Source organism: Coregonus clupeaformis, chromosome 7 (genome assembly GCF_020615455.1).
Source record: "Coregonus clupeaformis isolate EN_2021a chromosome 7, ASM2061545v1, whole genome shotgun sequence".
Lineage (NCBI taxonomy): Eukaryota > Metazoa > Chordata > Actinopteri > Salmoniformes > Salmonidae > Coregonus > Coregonus clupeaformis.
Genome location: NC_059198.1, coordinates 11,449,620 through 11,468,035, shown reverse-complemented (window position 1 = coordinate 11,468,035; position 18,416 = coordinate 11,449,620). Strand labels below are relative to the sequence as shown.

General features: G+C 43.3%; 1 protein-coding gene across 2 annotated transcripts in view; it reads right to left on the bottom strand.

The window, feature by feature from the left end:
* Positions 1-16,639, bottom strand: part of prex2 (phosphatidylinositol-3,4,5-trisphosphate-dependent Rac exchange factor 2) — a 232,533-nt gene extending 215,894 nt beyond the window's left edge. For both annotated transcript variants that reach the window (XM_041880313.2, XM_045221164.1), the window contains exon 1: positions 16,185-16,639. In XM_041880313.2, coding sequence (XP_041736247.1) covers positions 16,185-16,328 — 144 coding nt within the window. In that variant the 5' untranslated portion in view covers positions 16,329-16,639. The remainder of the gene's footprint in view (positions 1-16,184) is intronic.
* Positions 16,640-18,416: the final 1,777 nt, after the last annotated feature.

Here is an 18,416-nt window from a genome sequence, read left to right as displayed (position 1 = left end):
CCAGCTCCGGTCAGCGGCTCCAGTCCAGACCATGACGTCAGCCCCTCTCCAGGTTCGGGGTCTCCCACACCAGGGTCCAGACTGGGCCTGGCGTATCGTGGGAGGAAGGAGAGGGGAAGCAACGCGCCGAGGTCTAGACCAGACCAGGGGCGCAACAGGGAGGCGAAGAGTGAGAGGTCGTCACGCCCTGAGCCGGATCCGCCTCCGAGGCGGAATACCCACCCGGCCCCTACCCTGTTATGTTTATGTTGTGCGGTCGGAGTCCGCACCTTTGGTGGGGGGTACTGTCACGCCCTGACTCAGGGGACGCTTATATGTTGAGTCAGGGTGTGTATATTCCTTGTTGTGCTTGTTCTATGTGATAGGATCTAGTAGGTCTAGATCTATGTTGGCCGGTGTGGTTCCCAATCAGAGGCAGCTGTCGCTCGTTGTTTCTGATTGGGGACCATACTTAGGCAGCCTATTGGCACTAGTGGGTTGTGGGATCTTGTTCCGTATTAAGGTATGTTGTTTGTGTCTACCTTGGACTTCAAAATCGGCAGTGTATCAAATACTTGTTCTCCCCACTGTAAGTGCTAGATTTATCAGTCCCTAAGTTGCAACTGTTTAAGAGCATACGTAAAAGGCTTAAAAGAAACTGATAACATAAAAGTCACCACTTATCTGAAGTGTCAATGGACAAACGCCAGACTGCTTTCACAGTTGAAAGTCTCACTGAGACGACTGATAACAACATAAGTCATTTGAAGATCAAATCAAATGTTATTTGTCACATGCTTCGTAAACAACAGGTGTAGACTAACAGTGAAATGCTTACTTACGGGTCCATTTCCAACAATGCAGAGTTAAAGATATAAAATAGGAATAGTGACAGGAGGAATAAACACAGTGAATACCATAAAAATAAAGAGTAAAAATAACATGGCTATACACAGGGAGTACCAGTACCGAGTCGATGTGCAGAGGTACGAGGTAATTGAGGTAGCTATATACATATAGATAGGGGTAAAGTGACTAGGCAACAGGATAGATAATAGACAGTAGCAGCAGTGCATGTGGTGAGTGTGAAAGTGTGTGTGTGTCTGTGGAGTCAGTATGCATGTGTGTGCATGTTATGTGTGTAAGCGTATGTAGTGTGTGTATGTGAGTGTTGGGGTGTCAGTGCAAGTATGTTTGAGTGTGTGGGTACAGTCCAGTGTGTGTGCATGGAGTCAGTGCAAGAGAGTTAGTGCAAAAACGGGTCAATGCAGGTAGTCTGGGTAGCCATTTGATTAGCTATTTAGCAGTCTTGTTTAGAAGTCTTATGGCTTGGGGGTAGAAACTGTTCATGGTCCAGTTGGTTCGAGACTTGGTGCATTGGTACCGCTTGCCGTGTGATAGCAGAGAGAACAGTCTGTGGCTTGGGTTGCTGGAGTTGTTGACCATTTTTGGGGCGTTCCTCTGACACCGCCTGCTATAGAGGTCCTGGATGGCAGGGAGCTCGGTCACAGTGATGTACTGGGTAGTACACACGACGCTCTGTAGCGCCTTGTGGTCGGATACCAAGCAGTTGCCATACCAAGTGGTGATGCAGCCAGTCAAGATGCTCTCGTTGGTGCAGCTGTATAACTTTTTGAGGATCTGAGGGCACATGCCAAATCTTTTCAGCCTCCTGAGGACGAAGAGGCGTTGTCGTGCCATCTTCACGACTGCCTTGGTGTGTTTGGACCATGATAGGTCCTTAGTGACGTAGACTCCAAGGAACTTGAAGCTCTCAACCTGCTCCACTGCAGCCCTGTCGATGTGAAGGGGGTGTGCTCGGCCCTCCGTTTCCTGTAGTCCACGATCAGCTCCTTTGTCTTACTGAGGGAGAGGTTGTTGTCCTGGCACCACATTGCCAGGTCTCTGACCTTCTCCCTGTAGGCTGTCTCATCGTCGTCGGTGATCAGGCCTACCACCGTCGTGTCGTCGGCAAACTTTGTGATGATGTTGGAGTCGTGCACGGCCATGCAGTCGTGGGTGAACAGGGAGTACAGGAGGGGACTAAGCACGCATTTCTGAGGAGCCACCGTGTTGAGGGTCAGCGTGTTGTTTCCTACTCTCACCAACTGGGGGTGGCCCGTCAAAGTCCAGGATCCAGGTGTTCAGTCCCAGGGTCCTTAGCTTAGTGATGAGCTTCGAGGGCACTATGGTGTTGCTAGGCTGGCATTGCAGATGACTCTGCCATGTATTTCAACAATGGGTGTAGGGGGTAGTACCCCATGCCCACAGAGAAGCGTGCCAGCATGCCAGCCTAGACATTGGAGCCCTTTGTAAGGGTGGATGATGCCAGTTTCACATGGCATTCACAAGTGTCCTCTGGAGAGAGGTTGACTCTGACACTAAGTCACCCGTAGAGGGCTTGGCCCATGGACTGGGTGGGCAGCTGGCAGAGCAGAACCAAAAGATACCCTCTCCTCTACAAAGAGCCACCGCCAAGTACAAGATGAGCCCCTAGACACACACATACACACACCAACACATATTTAGAGATGCAAGAGCATCTCTAAAGAGGCTGTGTGTTTCCATAGGATGTGGTGTGTGTGTGTGCGTGCGTGCGTATGTGTGTGATTGCTTGAGTCCTTGCATGTGCCTGTGTGTGTGTGTGACACAGTGTCTGTGTGTAAGTGTGTGTGTGTGTGGCAGGAAACCCGTAGCACAATGTAAAGAAGGGGAGGGCCAGGAAGGAAGGAAGGAGATCCTGCTTGGGGAGAGGCTGGCCTGGCTGCATGAACACACAGAGACAAAAGCAGACGAACTCACTCTGACACTCCAGACTCCAGACCAGACCACTACAGAAAGACTTACCACTGAGGCTGCTTACATTCACACAAGGGGAGGGGAAATATTTCATGCAAACACCACACACCACAGCATAATGCATTGGTTATCATTTAGGCCTACATGACTCAAAATCACAAGTTAAATCGCCAATCTACCACCGCTTACATTCACAAGAGAGGAGGGAGAAGATTCCAAGACCCAGAGGAAAAATATATAGGGTCTTCTTTAGACTGTATATGACTGAATATATTCTGCCTTCTTTTTGATTGGATGACTGTAGTCAATCAAAGCCATAAATCTAAGCCATATCTTTATTATCAATGTTTGCAGCTTTGAATCAATGATGTATTTTTTTTAAATGATTTTTTTCCCCCAAAACTATATAAACATACACAGACAAAATATAACAGACAGACGCACACAAACGTCAATGAAATCACCCCTGCCCAGACCCACATGCTCCCACCACCTCCATCACATGACCTCAAACTGTGCCACTCTGCCCTTCTCTGTCACCCACACCCTTTCAATATTCAAATAATAATGCATTTGATTCTTCCACCGTCCCAACGTTGGAGGATCACTTGATTTCCAGTTTTTTCGAAATGATTGACGAGAAAAGTACGGTCCAACCCACTGGGTATCTCACCGCACCCTCATATAACATGTATTGAAATGTGCAGATACAGTGAGGGAAAAAGGTATTTGATCCCCTGCTGATTTTGTATGTTTGCCCACTGACAAAGACATGATCAGTCTATAATTTTAATGGTAGGTTTAATTGAACAGTGAGAGACAGAATAACAACAACAAAATCCAGAAAAATGCATGTCAAAAATGTTATAAATTGATTTGCATTTTAATGAGGGAAATAAGTATTTGACCCCTCTGCAAAACATGACTTAGTACTTGGTGGCAAAACCCTTGTTGGCAATCACAGAGGTCAGACGTTTCTTGTAGTTGGCCACCAGGTTTGCACACATCTCAGGAGGGATTTTGTCCCACTCCTCTTTGCAGATCTTCTCCAAGTCATTAAGGTTTCGAGCCTGACGTTTGGCAACTCGAACCTTCAGCTCCCTCCACAGATTTTCTATGGGATTAAGGTCTGGAGACTGGCTAGGCCACTCCAGGACCTTAATGTGCTTCTTCTTGAGCCACTCCTTTGTTGCCTTGGCCGTGTGTTTTGGGTCATTGTCATGCTGGAATACCCATCCACGACCCATTTTCAATGCCCTGGCTGAGGGAAGGAGGTTCTCACCCAAGATTTGACGGTACATGGCCCCGTCCATCGTCCCTTTGATGCGGTGAAGTTGTCCTGTCCCGTTAGCAGAAAAACACCCCCAAAGCATAATGTTTCCACCTCCATGTTTGACGGTGGGGATGGTGTTCTTGGGGTCATAGGCAGCATTCCTCCTCCTCCAAACACGGCGAGTTGAGTTCATGCCAAAGAGCTCCATTTTGGTCTCATCTGACCACAACACTTTCACCACTTTCACCCAGTTCTCCTCTGAATCATTCAGATGTTCATTGGCAAACTTCAGACAGCCCTGTATATGTGCTTTCTTGAGCAGGGGGACCTTGCGGGCGCTGCAGGATTTCAGTCCTTCACGGCGTAGTGTGTTACCAATTGTTTCCTTGGTGACTATGGTCCCAGCTGCCTTGAGATCATTGACAAGATCCTCCCGTGTAGTTCTGGGCTGATTCCTCACCGTTCTCATGATCATTGCAACTCCACGAGGTGAGATCTTGCATGGAGCCCCAGACCGAGGGAGATTGACAGTTATTTTGTGTTTCTTCCATTTGCGAATAATCGCACCAACTGTTGTCACCTTCTCATGAAGCTGCTTGGCGATGGTCTTGTAGCCCATTCCAGCCTTGTGTAGGTCTACAATCTTGTCCCTGACATCCTTGGAGAGCTCTTTGGTCTTGGCCATGGTGGAGAGTTTGGAATCTGATTGATTGATTGCTTCTGTGGACAGGTGTCTTTTATACAGGTAACAAACTGAGATTAGGAGCACTCCCTTTAAGAGTGTGCTCCTAATCTCAGCTCGTTACCTGTATAAAAGACACCTGGGAGCCAGAAATCTTTCTGATTAAATCTTTCTGATTAAAATGCAAATCAATTTATAACATTTTTGACATGCGTTTTTCTGGATTTTTTTGTTGTTATTCTGTCTCTCACTGTTCAAATAAACCTACCATTAATATTATAGACTGATAATGTCTTTGTCAGTGGGCAAACATACAAAATCAGCAGGGGATCAAATACTTTTTTCCCTCACTGTAGATGGGTTAAAAGTAAATTTATATTGTAAAACTTCTCAAAGCCAGCTTTCTAACTCCGCCCATAACTTTTTGACTTTTTATCACTCCCAGAAGGCATGAATCATTGAGTCACTGTTAGTTTTACACATAAGAGATTACTCTGCCATTGTGCTGTAGAATTGTGAATTTTGTCTCTTGAATAATAAATGATGTACATTCGTTTATACTGGATTTAAACATACATTTTTGTTAACTGTAATTTTGTTAGTTACGTTTCAACACTTATTTTTAGGTCTTGGTTCCAATAGTTTATATTTTTTCTAAGAGATTGTTAGTTGGATATGCTTTCTGCAAGGTTTTGTATAATTTACCTATCATATGAGTATCCTTTTCTGGCTCAAATAGAATTCCCTTAACATTGCCTTGATGTCCAAAAGATTTCAGTTCAAAATGTTGTGTTATAAAACTTTGAAGTTGCTAAATGTCTTTGAAAATGTCTACATTGGTCAGTCCAAAATGGCTTTTTAATTCTGTAATGGAAATAATTGTATTTCCTGTTACCAAGTCATTTACGGTTTCTATGCCTTTAGTTTTCTATGTGGACCAATTTATCTGTGAATTCTGAAAAGCTATCCAAGGATTGTTCCATAGGGGTGTGTTTTTAGGGAGTGATATTGGTTCTTGTAGAATCTGTTTAATTTTCTTCCATATTGTTATAGTGTTCTTAACTATGAAGTTGTTAATGTTCTTAGCTTCATCCTTTGAAAACAGACACATGAAAAGATTCTGGGGATGAGCATGTGCATCTTCAAGATGTACCAACTGTTCCTCTTTAGTGAATTTAACAATATGCCACAAGCAAAAGCCTTGGGTGGCAAGTTGATACAATTCCAAGTCTGGAAGGTTAAAACCACCCTCAGACTTAGGGACATGAAAAACGTTCCTATTTATTCTATGAGTTTTATTTTCTCATATAAAGTCTTATGGCTGAGTATACTTTTTTAAAGAATGTCTTCGGTGGGGTAATTGGTATTATCGAAAATAAATATAACACCTTTGGGAGCCATGCCATTCTGAAGAGGTTTATTCTACCTGTAAGATTTATGGGAAGATTGTTCCATTTAATTAGATCTGCTTTCATGGTGTCGAGTAACGGGATAAAGTTATCTTTATATATTTGTTGTTTGTTGTCACTTCTAAGCATCCTAAGTATTTAACATTGGTCCACTTAAAGGATTGCTGTAGATCGTGAGTTATTATTTTTCTAATTGCCATTATTTCTGTTTTCTTCCACATTAATTTTACAAGGCAGGCATTGAGTTTTCAATATTAGTCAGGAATATCAGGAGATCATCTGCAAATAAGTTTAGTTTATAGTCATGTTTATCAATACTGATACCTGTTACGTTTGGGTTCTGTCTAATTCTTTCTGTAAGCGGATCAATTACCAGTGCAAACAGGAAGGGGAAGAGAGGACATCCCTGTCTTGTACCCCTTTCTAAAGCAAATTCATCAGATAATTATTTGTGTATATTTTTACTTTAGAATATTTATATAATATTTGTATGAAATGTATTATTTGAGCTGGAAAGTTGAAGGCTTCCAAAGTTTTGAATATAATTAAAATCACATTGCAGTTATGACAAAACATTATTTCCCATGTTATTGCCTAACTAGACTATATGGCTACGAAGACATGAGGAAAGTTGTGTAATTTAAATAAAACCAGAGCGGAAGAGGCGAACTTTAGGTTCCTTTGTTGAATTTGCGAGGCATGCAAGACAATTAAGACATTGTGAGATGCAGATTACCAAGACTTATGTGCATCTCGCACCCTCCTCTCTCTCCCTCGCGCTGGCCTGCCTGCTCTTTCTCTTCGCTAATGATGCGAGTGTGTGTTCAGTCTTCGGTCAGTTGCGTGGAGAATATCCTAGCCCAGGCTATTTATGCAACCGATGTCACTGGGATACAGAGTTATCTTCGGGCCAGTCTTGCGATCACGTGGTAGGCTACTCTTCGTTGCTGAGTGGGTGGGGGTGTTTTTGTCTCATAATTTGAAATTACAGTAGGCTACCGGTATAGCCTGTATTAATTACCCTTTTCAGATATAATGGTATGTGGCCACTTGAAAGCGCCTCAGCTACGGCATGTTTGTCTGTCTGTTACGGTAGGCTACACTACGGCTTTTTAAAAGCCGACACAAAACCTTCACTGGAGACATGAACGGCATTTTACTTGTCTATAAAGTAATTCTGCTTCTGAAGTGGGACTAACTTCCATCACTAGGCGACCAGAACTGTCAATCCTAGCCTGTTTGCTGCCTGCTCGCAGACCACTCTTTCCTAAAAAAGTACTTTAAAGTTCGTTAAATATCGCAACTTTCCAAGATATTTAGTAGAAAGAAAGCACCTCTAGCTACCCTACCATACACAACACAGCAGCACATCAATCAGCAACGTGTATTGTTGTTTGATTAATATGTATCAAGTCTGGTAAGACTTTTGCCATTCTGTTGCTTATGAGTTTTGTTATTTTATTGTCACAATTTATAAAAAAACGTATGAGTCTAATCTGCAGGGGACTCTCCAGATTTCCCTGGTTTTAATATAACTTAAATAACTATTTGATACATGGAACTCAGAAGCACCGAATTGAGTGACGTGTGTTGTCATTTGAATAAATAGGGGTGCTACTTTGTCCCAGAATGACAAATAAAATTATATGGAAAAGCCGTCCATTACCTGGTGCTTTCCTCCGCACGTATGTTTTAACAGTGTCTAATATTTGTTGGGGGGTGATTTCTATTTTTATTGATACTTTTTTTGTCTGCTGATAGATTTAATAACCCTGAAGCAACTAAGAAGATTGTAGGATCAGTCCAACTGTTATTTGATTCTGATTTATATACATTTTCATAGAAGCATTTAAAATTGTTATTAATAGCATTGTTGTTTCTAATTAAATAATTCTAACTGGTTTGGCATGTATTCTTTTTGTGAGGCCTGCGAGGTGTTTACCAGGTTTATTTGCCATTAAATAAATAGTATGCTTTATTTGAGTTTAACATGTAGTTGTTGGCTCTCTTCAAAAGTAAAAGATCATATTCCTGCTTAAGTTTTTAAAAAATAATTGTTTCTTTACCTTGTAAATACTTTTTAGCCGCTTTTTCTAAGATAGAAATTAAAATTAAAGAAAAATAAATAATTAACTCAGATGTAACTCTTGCAGAGCATGAGATTATCATTCCCCTGATGTACGCCTTAAAAGCATCCCAAATTATGTTGGGGGTCGGCTTTTCACTGTCCTCTATGTCTACATTTGTAATGGTAAAGGTCTTTATTTTTTCATTTACGTATTTAATACATTTTGTGTCTTGAAGATGCACTCTGTTCATTCTCCATATTCTGTCGCTAAGTGTATTTTATTTTGGTGTAATTAAGCATGATACAGAAGAATGATCCAATATCACTATATCATAATAGTTCAATTAAATACAATCTTCATTTGTGCTAAAAATGTAATACATTTCATACTTTCCTTTGACAACATTCTTCCAGTCTCTCATTCTCCAAGAGCTAATGAATAAAACCTCACTGAAAAGCCAAAAGGTAAATCCCCAAGCCGTGTGGGAAAAACAGATGAAGAGAAAGAGAATAGATTGGTATTTACTTAATTAGCCCTGTCCAACATTTTAATTGATAAGGGATCTAGAGGTACACCTAGTGAAGTCTCCACTATCTCAACTCCAGTGCTCTCCTCTACCAGATAGTTAATCCCTGCAATCATTCATCTCTCAGCTCTGCCAACAGAGACTGATTTAGTCTAGCGCTCAGGTTAGGTTCCGAACACACACACACGTGTGTGTGTGCACTAGGGATGGGTGTTTTACTATTAAAATAATATGAAACATTTTTGGATATCCGGATAGTCGAAATTCAAAAAAAGGAAAACATTTAGCTATTGACTCTTGACCAATCAGAATGACTCAAATGCGCATGGCAGAGGTAAACAGCGGACATGCTGATTTTCTTCGGTAGTTTAACTAACAGCAACAACGAAAGATAAGTCTGATTTTCGCAATAATAGAACTGATTCTCTTACAAAAAGGTTTTCTGGTAAGTGTTTTGCATTGATCCGTGTCAGGTATTGTGGAAACTCTGTTAGGTGAGCGCATGTAATTGCTATTTGAAGTGATATTAAATTAAGAATTTCAAATGTTGTGGTACATCCTTGTAGGTAAAAATGACTTAGACAAAGCTTTTTCATTGTTAAAATAGGCCTACAAAATGTTTTCTCCAAGAATTAACATTCACCGTGCCCATCCTTTAGTTTGCACGCACGCGCACACACAAACAAACACATGCGCGCACACACACACACACACACAAACACAAACAAACACACGCGCACACACACAAACAATTGGACAGGAATACACACAACATACTTGCAAACACACCAACTACACACACACTACTATGGAAAATAAACTGGGGTGGTGATTACATCCTCCTGAACCAGCAGAGGTATGATGAAACCAGTCTATTTATGCCTTGGTTGGTTGGTCGGTTCATCGGTCAGTGTGAGATTAGAATGCAGACAGAGATACTGCTGCAACTCTTCAGGGGCATCAGAATGAGGACGGACAGAAAGAAAGAACCACACAGTGTTTTCACTGTTTTCACACACTGGAGACACTGACCCAATGGAATAAAAAAGAGAGGACAGGAGAAGAAACATCTCTTCTTTCTCTCACAATCTCTGTGCACACACACACACACACACACACTCAGATAAAGCCTGCTCTAAACCTTGGGAGAAGAGGCTCTGGGCAGAGCTGAGGATAAGATAGACTAAGATAAAGGGATAGAGGGAGGGAGGGAGGATAAAAAAATCCCCCTCCATAAGAACAAATCCTCTGGAACAGAACCAGCCCTGTGTGTGTGTGTGTGTGTGTGTGTGTGTGTGTGTGTGTGTGTGTCCAGCATATCTGATTAGAGAGATATAGATCTTAATGATGCTCCAAGTAGCACTGGAAAAATAAAACTCTCCTTGTCAACAAAGGTAATGTCCCAAATGGCACCCTTTTCACAACATAGTTCACTTGACCTATGGGCCCTAGTCAAAAGTAGTGCACTATATAGGGAATAGGGTGCCATTTGGGATGCAAACAAAGACCGTGATATAATGGATGGAACATATGCAGCCGGTGTTGCCTGTGGGATGGAGGGGTGGAGAGGAGAGAGAGCGAGAGAGAGATCCATTAGCTATGGTTTGGTCCAGTGAAGGTAAAGAGGTGAGAGGGTTACAGATGAGAGGGGTCATAGGTGAAAGCGGGAGAAGGGAAGACAAGGGTGAGAGGAGCAGGGGGAGAGAACGGAGGGAGAGGTGATAGTAGTAGGTAGAGTAGAGGGGGGGTATGGGTGAGCAGCAGGGGAGTTAGAGGTTTCAGCAAGAGGGGCAGGGGGTGAGGAAGTGAGAGGGGTAGTCACCCCCTCCCTCCCCATCTCTCTCCCTCCCTCCCTCCCCCCCACCCATCTCTCTCTCTCTCTCTTTTTCTCCTACTGCTGCTGCTCTACCTCCTTCATTAAGATCAGCAGCAGCACAGAGCTGTACTTGACCCAGTGGCCAGTCTGCCCACCACATGTCCTTCAATCTAGAGCATCCCTTATAGACTTGGCACAGAGTGCATGTGGTCAGTCTTATGGCCCAATAGTGATGAGGAGAGATACGTGATGTGTTAAGTCAACGTGTCGATGGGTAATATAAACAGGACTGATCCGTTCCTCTGCACTCTCTATAGCGTGTTTCTATCTGAGCAGTAGCACACGTGTGTTTTTATCCGAGTGCATGCGTGTGTTTTGACACACTGTATGTCAACATCTTCTGTTGCTGTTTCCAGAACACCGGGGGGCTGGCGGGTCACACACACACATACACTGGTGGGGCAGGAGGGGGAACGGGGGAGGAACTTAGTGAAGTCTTAAGATTAACTGACAGGAAGGAGAGGAGAACAAGAGGTCGCGACCCTAGGGTCACTGGATGTCCGTCCAGAGGATATGGAGCCCCCCTCCAAACACATACACACATCGTGCTCACCACTGGTCATGTGTGACACACAAAAACAAGATCATCAGCCTGACAGCCAGTAAACAAACCCAACAATGAGAGAGAGAGAGAGGGAGAGAGAGAGAGAGAGAGAGAGAGAGAGAGAGAGAGAGAGAGAGAGAGAGAGAGAGAGAGAGAGAGAGAGAGAGAGAGAGAGAGAGAGAGAGAGCCCTTAAATTGAAATTGAATTGAGAGAGAGAGAGAGATCCGAGTCTGTGTTTTCCTCATCAGCCCTGATTTCCTGTCTCAGTTCAACCATTCTGATTTACAAGCTTTAATTAATATCAAACTACCACAGGTTTGCCAATTTCATGGTTTTTCACTGCAGGGAAATGTACTCTGCGGATTACCAAATATACACAGAGCTAAAATAAGACGTTGATAGAGAGATTAATTAGTGAAAAGCCTGCATGGAAAAGTGATCCAGTCAGAGTTTATAGAGTCACATTTAGTTTCAAGTTAAAGCTCGTTTTACGAGTGGGATTATCAAGGTTTTAAAAACATTACATTTAGGTGGTCAGTTTATGGTTCTTTACGGTCTGCTAAATTACTTAAATGTTAAATGTTCCACAACAAGGGGACAGGATAGGTGGGAGAGGGTTGCAGTGGGACCACTAATGCAGAGGAGAACCTAGGGGAATACATTACACAGAGATTTGCTTCTTTGTCTGCGTCTCAAATGGCACCCTATTCTCTATATAGCACTATGGGCCCTGGTCAAAGGTGCGTTATAAAGGGCATAGGGTGCCATTTGAGACGCAGCCCTCTCACATACAAATCTTCCCTTCTCTCCCTTACGACACCCTCTCACTGAAGTGCTTATCATGCAACTGAGTGGGTTTCATTGTCTCCCTCTCTCAGCAATGAAACTGTTAACAAAGCCAGGCTTCTAGAGTACACAGTAACACAAAAACACCTGCCACAAGAGGAGATGCAAGCAACGCAATTACGAGGAGAATTTAGAGCCATCCCTCATTTCCCTCAACTAGACATTTTTTGAAAGACCATGTCATTTTCTTGGCCCTCAGTTGTCCAGAATAAACATGGGCTGTGCCCCTAATGGCACCCTGGTCATTTGAGAAACCTATCTAAAGAGGACCAGGGGACAACATTAAATGTCTCCCATGTTGTTTTCCACTGCCCCAGGCCCCAGCTGTAGGTAGTGTACTGTGGTTTATTGTATTGTGAAGCCAGGCAGGTTGTGTTAGGGTTCAGTAGTTAGGTAGTGGCTGAGTCCCAAATGGCACCCTATCCCCTATATAGGGCTCTGGTTTAATGTAGTGCACTATGTAGGGAATAGGGTGCCATTTGGGATGCAGCCAGCGAGAAGCCTTTAGTTTCCTCTGAGTTTAACTCCAGCAGGCAGCTAGCTACTGGCCGGACGGTGTTTTCATTGTTCCCCTGCAATTCCTAACCTCTCAGGAATTCCTGCCTCTACCAGGAAATATGGTTTACAAGAACAGGCACCAAGCCTAGGCATCCACGTCACTAACCTAACCCCCCTTTCCCCCTGCACCCTCCTGGTAATCTCTTCCCCTTTACCCTCTGCCTCTCAACCACTCTCTCCCCTTATCTTCCTAATATCTCTCTACCCCTCTCCTTGCTCTGCTGGCAAAATCTCTCTCCCCCTCTCTCTTTCCCCTTATTCACCTTTCCCCCCTGGCAGATCCTCCCGGCTCATCCCTCCGGAGAGTCAGACTGCAACCCCCAAAACAGTCACACATGCCCTCTTGGACCAGGGTCTGAAACTGTGTGCATGTCTGTCCCAAATGGCAGCCTATTCCCTATAGTCAGCTACTTTTGACCAGGGCCCCTGGCCTGTGTTGGGTAACAGCTGGATATTGAGATGTTAGACATAGATCATCCAGATAATATCTGACCCTTCATGTGAATGTTCCTCTCAGATTTCCTGCAGTGCCAAAGGTGTGTGGCTGGTGAATTGACGTTCTTTCTCAAAGCCACGTGAGGAGAACATGGGTTGTTTAATCATACTGTTAGATGTGTGTATTGTTGTGAATTGTTAGCCACTACTGCACTGTTGGAGCTAGGAACAGAAGCATTTTGCTACACCCGCAATAACATCTGCTAAATATGTGTATGTGACCAATAAAATTTGATTTGATGACATCAAGGATCAGATGCTTGGGTGAAGTGTGTGTGTGTGTTTCTAATGAAGAGCCTCAGATGAAAATGATCAGTCAGGGCTCTCTCTCCAGCCCCAGGGTTGTTCTTTCATCCCCAGATGATGACACTCTCCCCGGCTCCACACTCACACACGCTCCCCAGCATCTCCACATGATAAGGGAGAGGAGGAGAAGTAAGTAGGTCCATCTCGTTCCCTCCCTCCCTCCCTCTTTCCTTTCCTCCCATGTCTCAGAGAGGGTAGGACTCAGACCTTTCATCAACATCATATGAACCTCTCCACTTGAACATATTCAGGCCTTTGAGATGGCAAAATGTTACTTGTTTACCACAGAACTGTAAAGCTACAGTAGTTTGGCAGAGCAAATGAGAGCTGCTTAAAGGAAATATATGAAACATTTCATAACTACTTGGCAAAGTAGCGTAGATCGAAGTATCACTCTATCGATAATACTGATACATAAATAAACAAATGTTTGATTTACTGCCAGTGCTTTAGCGCCAGTTCCTTGGAAAGCTCCTTCAATGAAACCCAGTCACAGCACCCCAGGGGGGCGGAGGCGGGGGTTGCATTCCCAAAAACACAGGACAGAGAGAGGACACATTCCCTAAAAACTCCCATGCTATTTGTGATTCCCAGATGGCACCCTATTCCCTACTTAGTGTGCTACTTTTGACCAGGGCACATCGGGGTCTGGTCAAAGGTTGTGCACTATGTAGGGAATGGGGTGCTATTTGGGACACAAACATTGCCTCCATCCATTACATTCTATCTCAACCCAATTATGGAATGATGGTGGGTTGTTTTCTAGGAAGAGACTATTCCAGAAGGATTGCTCTGTATCAAGCTAAGAGTCATTCCTAGTTCATCATCTCCCTCCATCCCTCTTTCCCCCCCTCTATCCCTCTCTCCCTCCCTACATCCCCTCTCTTTATCTCCCCCCATCCCACATTTATCCCTCGATCCCTCGCTCTCCTTCCCTCCCTTTCTCTCCCTCCCTCCATCCATCCCTCTCTCCTTCCCTCCCTCCAGTCCATTGGAACCATCTGTGGTGCAGAGGGGAGTAGAGGGAGGGAGAGAGAGAAGGAAGAAGGCATAGAGGAACAGAGGAATGTCTACATACAGAATCAGTTTTGCATTTAAGATCACAATGAATATGATTACATGGACACTAACAGGGGGACCTGATGCTAGATCACCACTCCTACACTGAGACACTTGATACGTACGGCCCCAGATCTAGACTGTGTCTATGCATCCTGGCCACTACGGCTCCCCTCCCCATTACTTTCCCAAGACTTTGCTTTCCTTTCCCTGTATGGTGGGAAATAACCTTCACAGTGCCCCCAGCCCCACTTTCCCCCACCATACAGGTGTAATCGTATTCATTGTGATCTTAAATGCAAAACTGATTCTGAATCAACACTCCTACTCTGAGACACTTGATACATACGGCCCCAGTCCTGAGTCTGACCAGTGGTCACCGCCCGGTTGTAAATGACAGGTCAAAAGCTTCCTTCACATGTATGCAGACTTAATAACACATTCATAATCACAATTTATGAATAGGCCCAGTTTTCCTGTTCAGATCTCCTTAAAAAAACTCCCGGACCATGCTTATGTATTAAGCCGCCTTCGCTGTCATTACATTGCCAAGCATTGTCTAACAAAGCGAGACATAAGTAACTCTACAGACAATTAATTTCCATATCTAAAATATGTTAACAGCTCTCTCAAATTGTGTCTTGCACGCATAGACAGGCATCCAGGACCCAGTGTGCATTTTTAAACAGCAGTGGCCTTCCATCCTTCCTGCCTTTGAGCCTGGCTGTTTTCTTAGTAATGCCATTAAGCTGACAGAATGTCATTCTTATGGCCCAGCCAAATCCTGCGTTACCGTTCAGGCCAGGCAGCATAGGGGAGTCCATTCCAGGCACATACACACGCAAACACGCTCACACAGTGGTGTGCAGGAGAACAGCTGTGTGCCAGTATGGGTGGTTTTGATTTTAGGTCCACCTGTGTCTCTGTTGGCACCTGTTTCTGTGTGTGTGTGTGTTTTGGTTCAGGTTTTGGCAAAGAGCTCGACTCCCAGGTATTTGCTGTGGAGGTTTTCAGACCACTTTTATGGATGGAATGAGAATCACTATAGAAGAATCTTTAAGGTTTGATTGATCACTTAGACACTGTGTTCAAGCCACATTCACATTGCATGAAGACTGCAAAATCCCAGGGAGATGTATAGTTCAAGTAGATTCATATTTTACTGAGTATTATTTGTAAACACTTAGGTATCAGAAAAATACATCACAGAATAGCTTTAATCACAGAATAATAAACCTGGATCTAAATCTCTCAGTGGAGTCTTATAATAAAAGAAGCCTTGTCTTTTAAGTAGCAAAAAACGATTATAAAGTTGTATTGTTGAAAGAATGTGAGAATAGGATTAAACAGTCACACTGGTCTCAGAAAGTCATAGAGAAGAATGCCTTCCTTTATGCAGTTGCTGCTTTATTTATTTCTCACACTTAATCTGAAAAGGTAATCTCCTTTAAGAAGAGGCCTAGGCTACAAACACTGCTGGTTAACCCTCAACTGGGCTAGATTATTAAACAGTGGTTTACTCTGAGATAGACAAATTATAGTTTGAGTTTCAACATCAATGAGATTGACAGGCAATGCACGACTCGGGTTTTGCGGTGAACCGCATGAGTTCTGTTGTTTGGGGGTCGGAGGACTCCTATGCGCCTTGCATAATAAGTAGGCTAGTTTGTTGTCTGTGACTGAGGTTTCTTCCAGCAAGCGAATATATCTGGGAGATATTAAATAGACTATTTCATTAAATAATAAAACTTGATGAACTCACTGAAAGGAACTCGAGTGTCCCGACATAATCCCGTTCAGTCTTCAGAAGTTCGTTCAAAACACACACTCTCAAACGTAGCTGTTTCTCCAAATCTTTCCCGTATTCTCCTTTGCTTTCATCAGTCATGGTGATAACGCAATTCATGAAGGCGATATATTGTCTGCAGAACGTTTGAAATGAAAAAGTTTAATTCAGTTGTTGCTGAAAAAAGTTTGCAACATGGTATAAAAGTGGAGGTGAAACTCTGTTCACTCACTTCCCTCACTGCGCTGCAAAAACACTCAGTCCAATGAATAAAATGCCCTTTATAACACAACATCCGAAACAACCAAAACAAAAAGCTCAATTTAACAACTTCGCCGCTATAAACGCTCAAAATTCACGACCAAATGTGGAGACGCTCGCATAGTTTCACACGCCTGCCTGACTGAGAGAAAGGAAAGCTGTGAAACCCAACAGTGGTATGCGTCTGGACATCAGTCACACAACTTGACTCCTGTTTAGTTCCAGCCTCCCTCCTCTTTCTCACTCTTCCACCCATAGAGTTAGTTAGAGGACCCAACATTGTATATGTCATGTTATGGAGTCTATGAGCATGAGCAGAGCCATTGGGGCCAACTCCATTTTAAAGTAGTCAATTGTCATATTGTACAACTTCTATGAGTTGGTAAACGAACTGAAAGTGTGCATACTAACACCTGGAGTGTGTTGTTTGAAAAGGTATGAAGCCAAGGTTGGTGATTTACTGCAAACATAGAACGTTTTCTCACAAGTATACGTCATTAGCTGATCCCCCCTGATGACCTGGATGGAATTATGTCATCCTTCCTTAACCCATAGGAAATCCCACCCAGTTGACTACTTAAAAATGGTTAAAGTCCTCAATTGTGCTGCCCATGATTAAACAAGCTTTTGGGCACTAGAATCCTCTATCTATCTCTATGCTTCCACCCAACCATCACCACCAAGAGGACAGGAAACCAACCCTGGGAATGGCCGCCAGCAGACCCAGGTCATGTCCCCAAAGACATTTCACTAATGGCACTCTATACCCTACATAGTGCACTACTTTTGACCAGGACATTAGTGCACTATATAGGGATTAGGGTGTCATTTGGGAAAGACCCAGCCTGCTCCCTTCAGACCAACAGTGTGGAGGGGAAATGTTCATGACATGCATGGTAAGGGTAACATGTAACACTTACCCATAGTGTAAGTGTTACACTATTCATAGGCCTCCTCTCTGGGATTTAGAAGTTATGTATTAGCCTAATGCAAAAGTGACATTTAATGTGAGAGAGTAGTTACAGTTGAAGTCAGAAGTTTACATACACCTTAGCAAAATACATTTAAACTCAGTTTTTCACAATTCCTGACATTTAATCCTAGTAAAAATAGCCTGTTTTAGGTCAGTTAGGATCACCACTTTATTTTAAGAATGTGAAATGTCAGAATAATAGTAGAGATAATGATTTATTTCAGCTTTTATTTCTTTCTTTATTTCATTACATTCCCAGTGGGTCAGAAGTTTACATACACTCAATTAGTATTTGGTAGCATTGCCTTTAAATTGTTTAACTTGGGTCAAATGTTTCGGGTAGCCTTCCACAAGCTTCCCACAATAAGTTGGGTGAATTTTGGCCCATTCCTCCTGACAGAGCTGGTGTAACTGAGTCAGGTTTGTAGGCCTCCTTGCTCGCACACGCTTTTTCAGTTCTGCCCACAAATGTTCTATAGGATTGAGGTCAGGGCTTTGTGATGGCCACTCCAATACCTTGACTTTGTTGTCCTTAAGCCATTTTGCCACAACTTTGGAAGTATGCTTGGGGTTATTGTCCATTTGGAAGACCCATTTGCGACCAAGCTTTAACTTCCTGACTGATGTCTTGAAATGTTGCTTCAATATATACACATAATTTTCCTTCCTCATGATGCCATCTATTTTGTGAAGTGCACCAGTCCCTCCTGAAGCAAAGCACCCCCACAGCATCATGCTGCCCCCCCATGCTTCATGGTTGGGATGGTGTTCTTCGGCTTGCAAGCAACCCCCTTTTTCCTCCAAACATAATGATGGTCATTATGGCCAAACAGTTCTATTTTTGTTTCATCAGACCAGAGGACATTTCTCCAAAAAGGACGATCTTTGTCCCCATGTGCAGTTGCAAACTGTAGTCTGGCTTTTTTATGGTGGTCTTGGAGCAGTGGCTTCTTCCTTGCTGAGAGGCCTTTCAG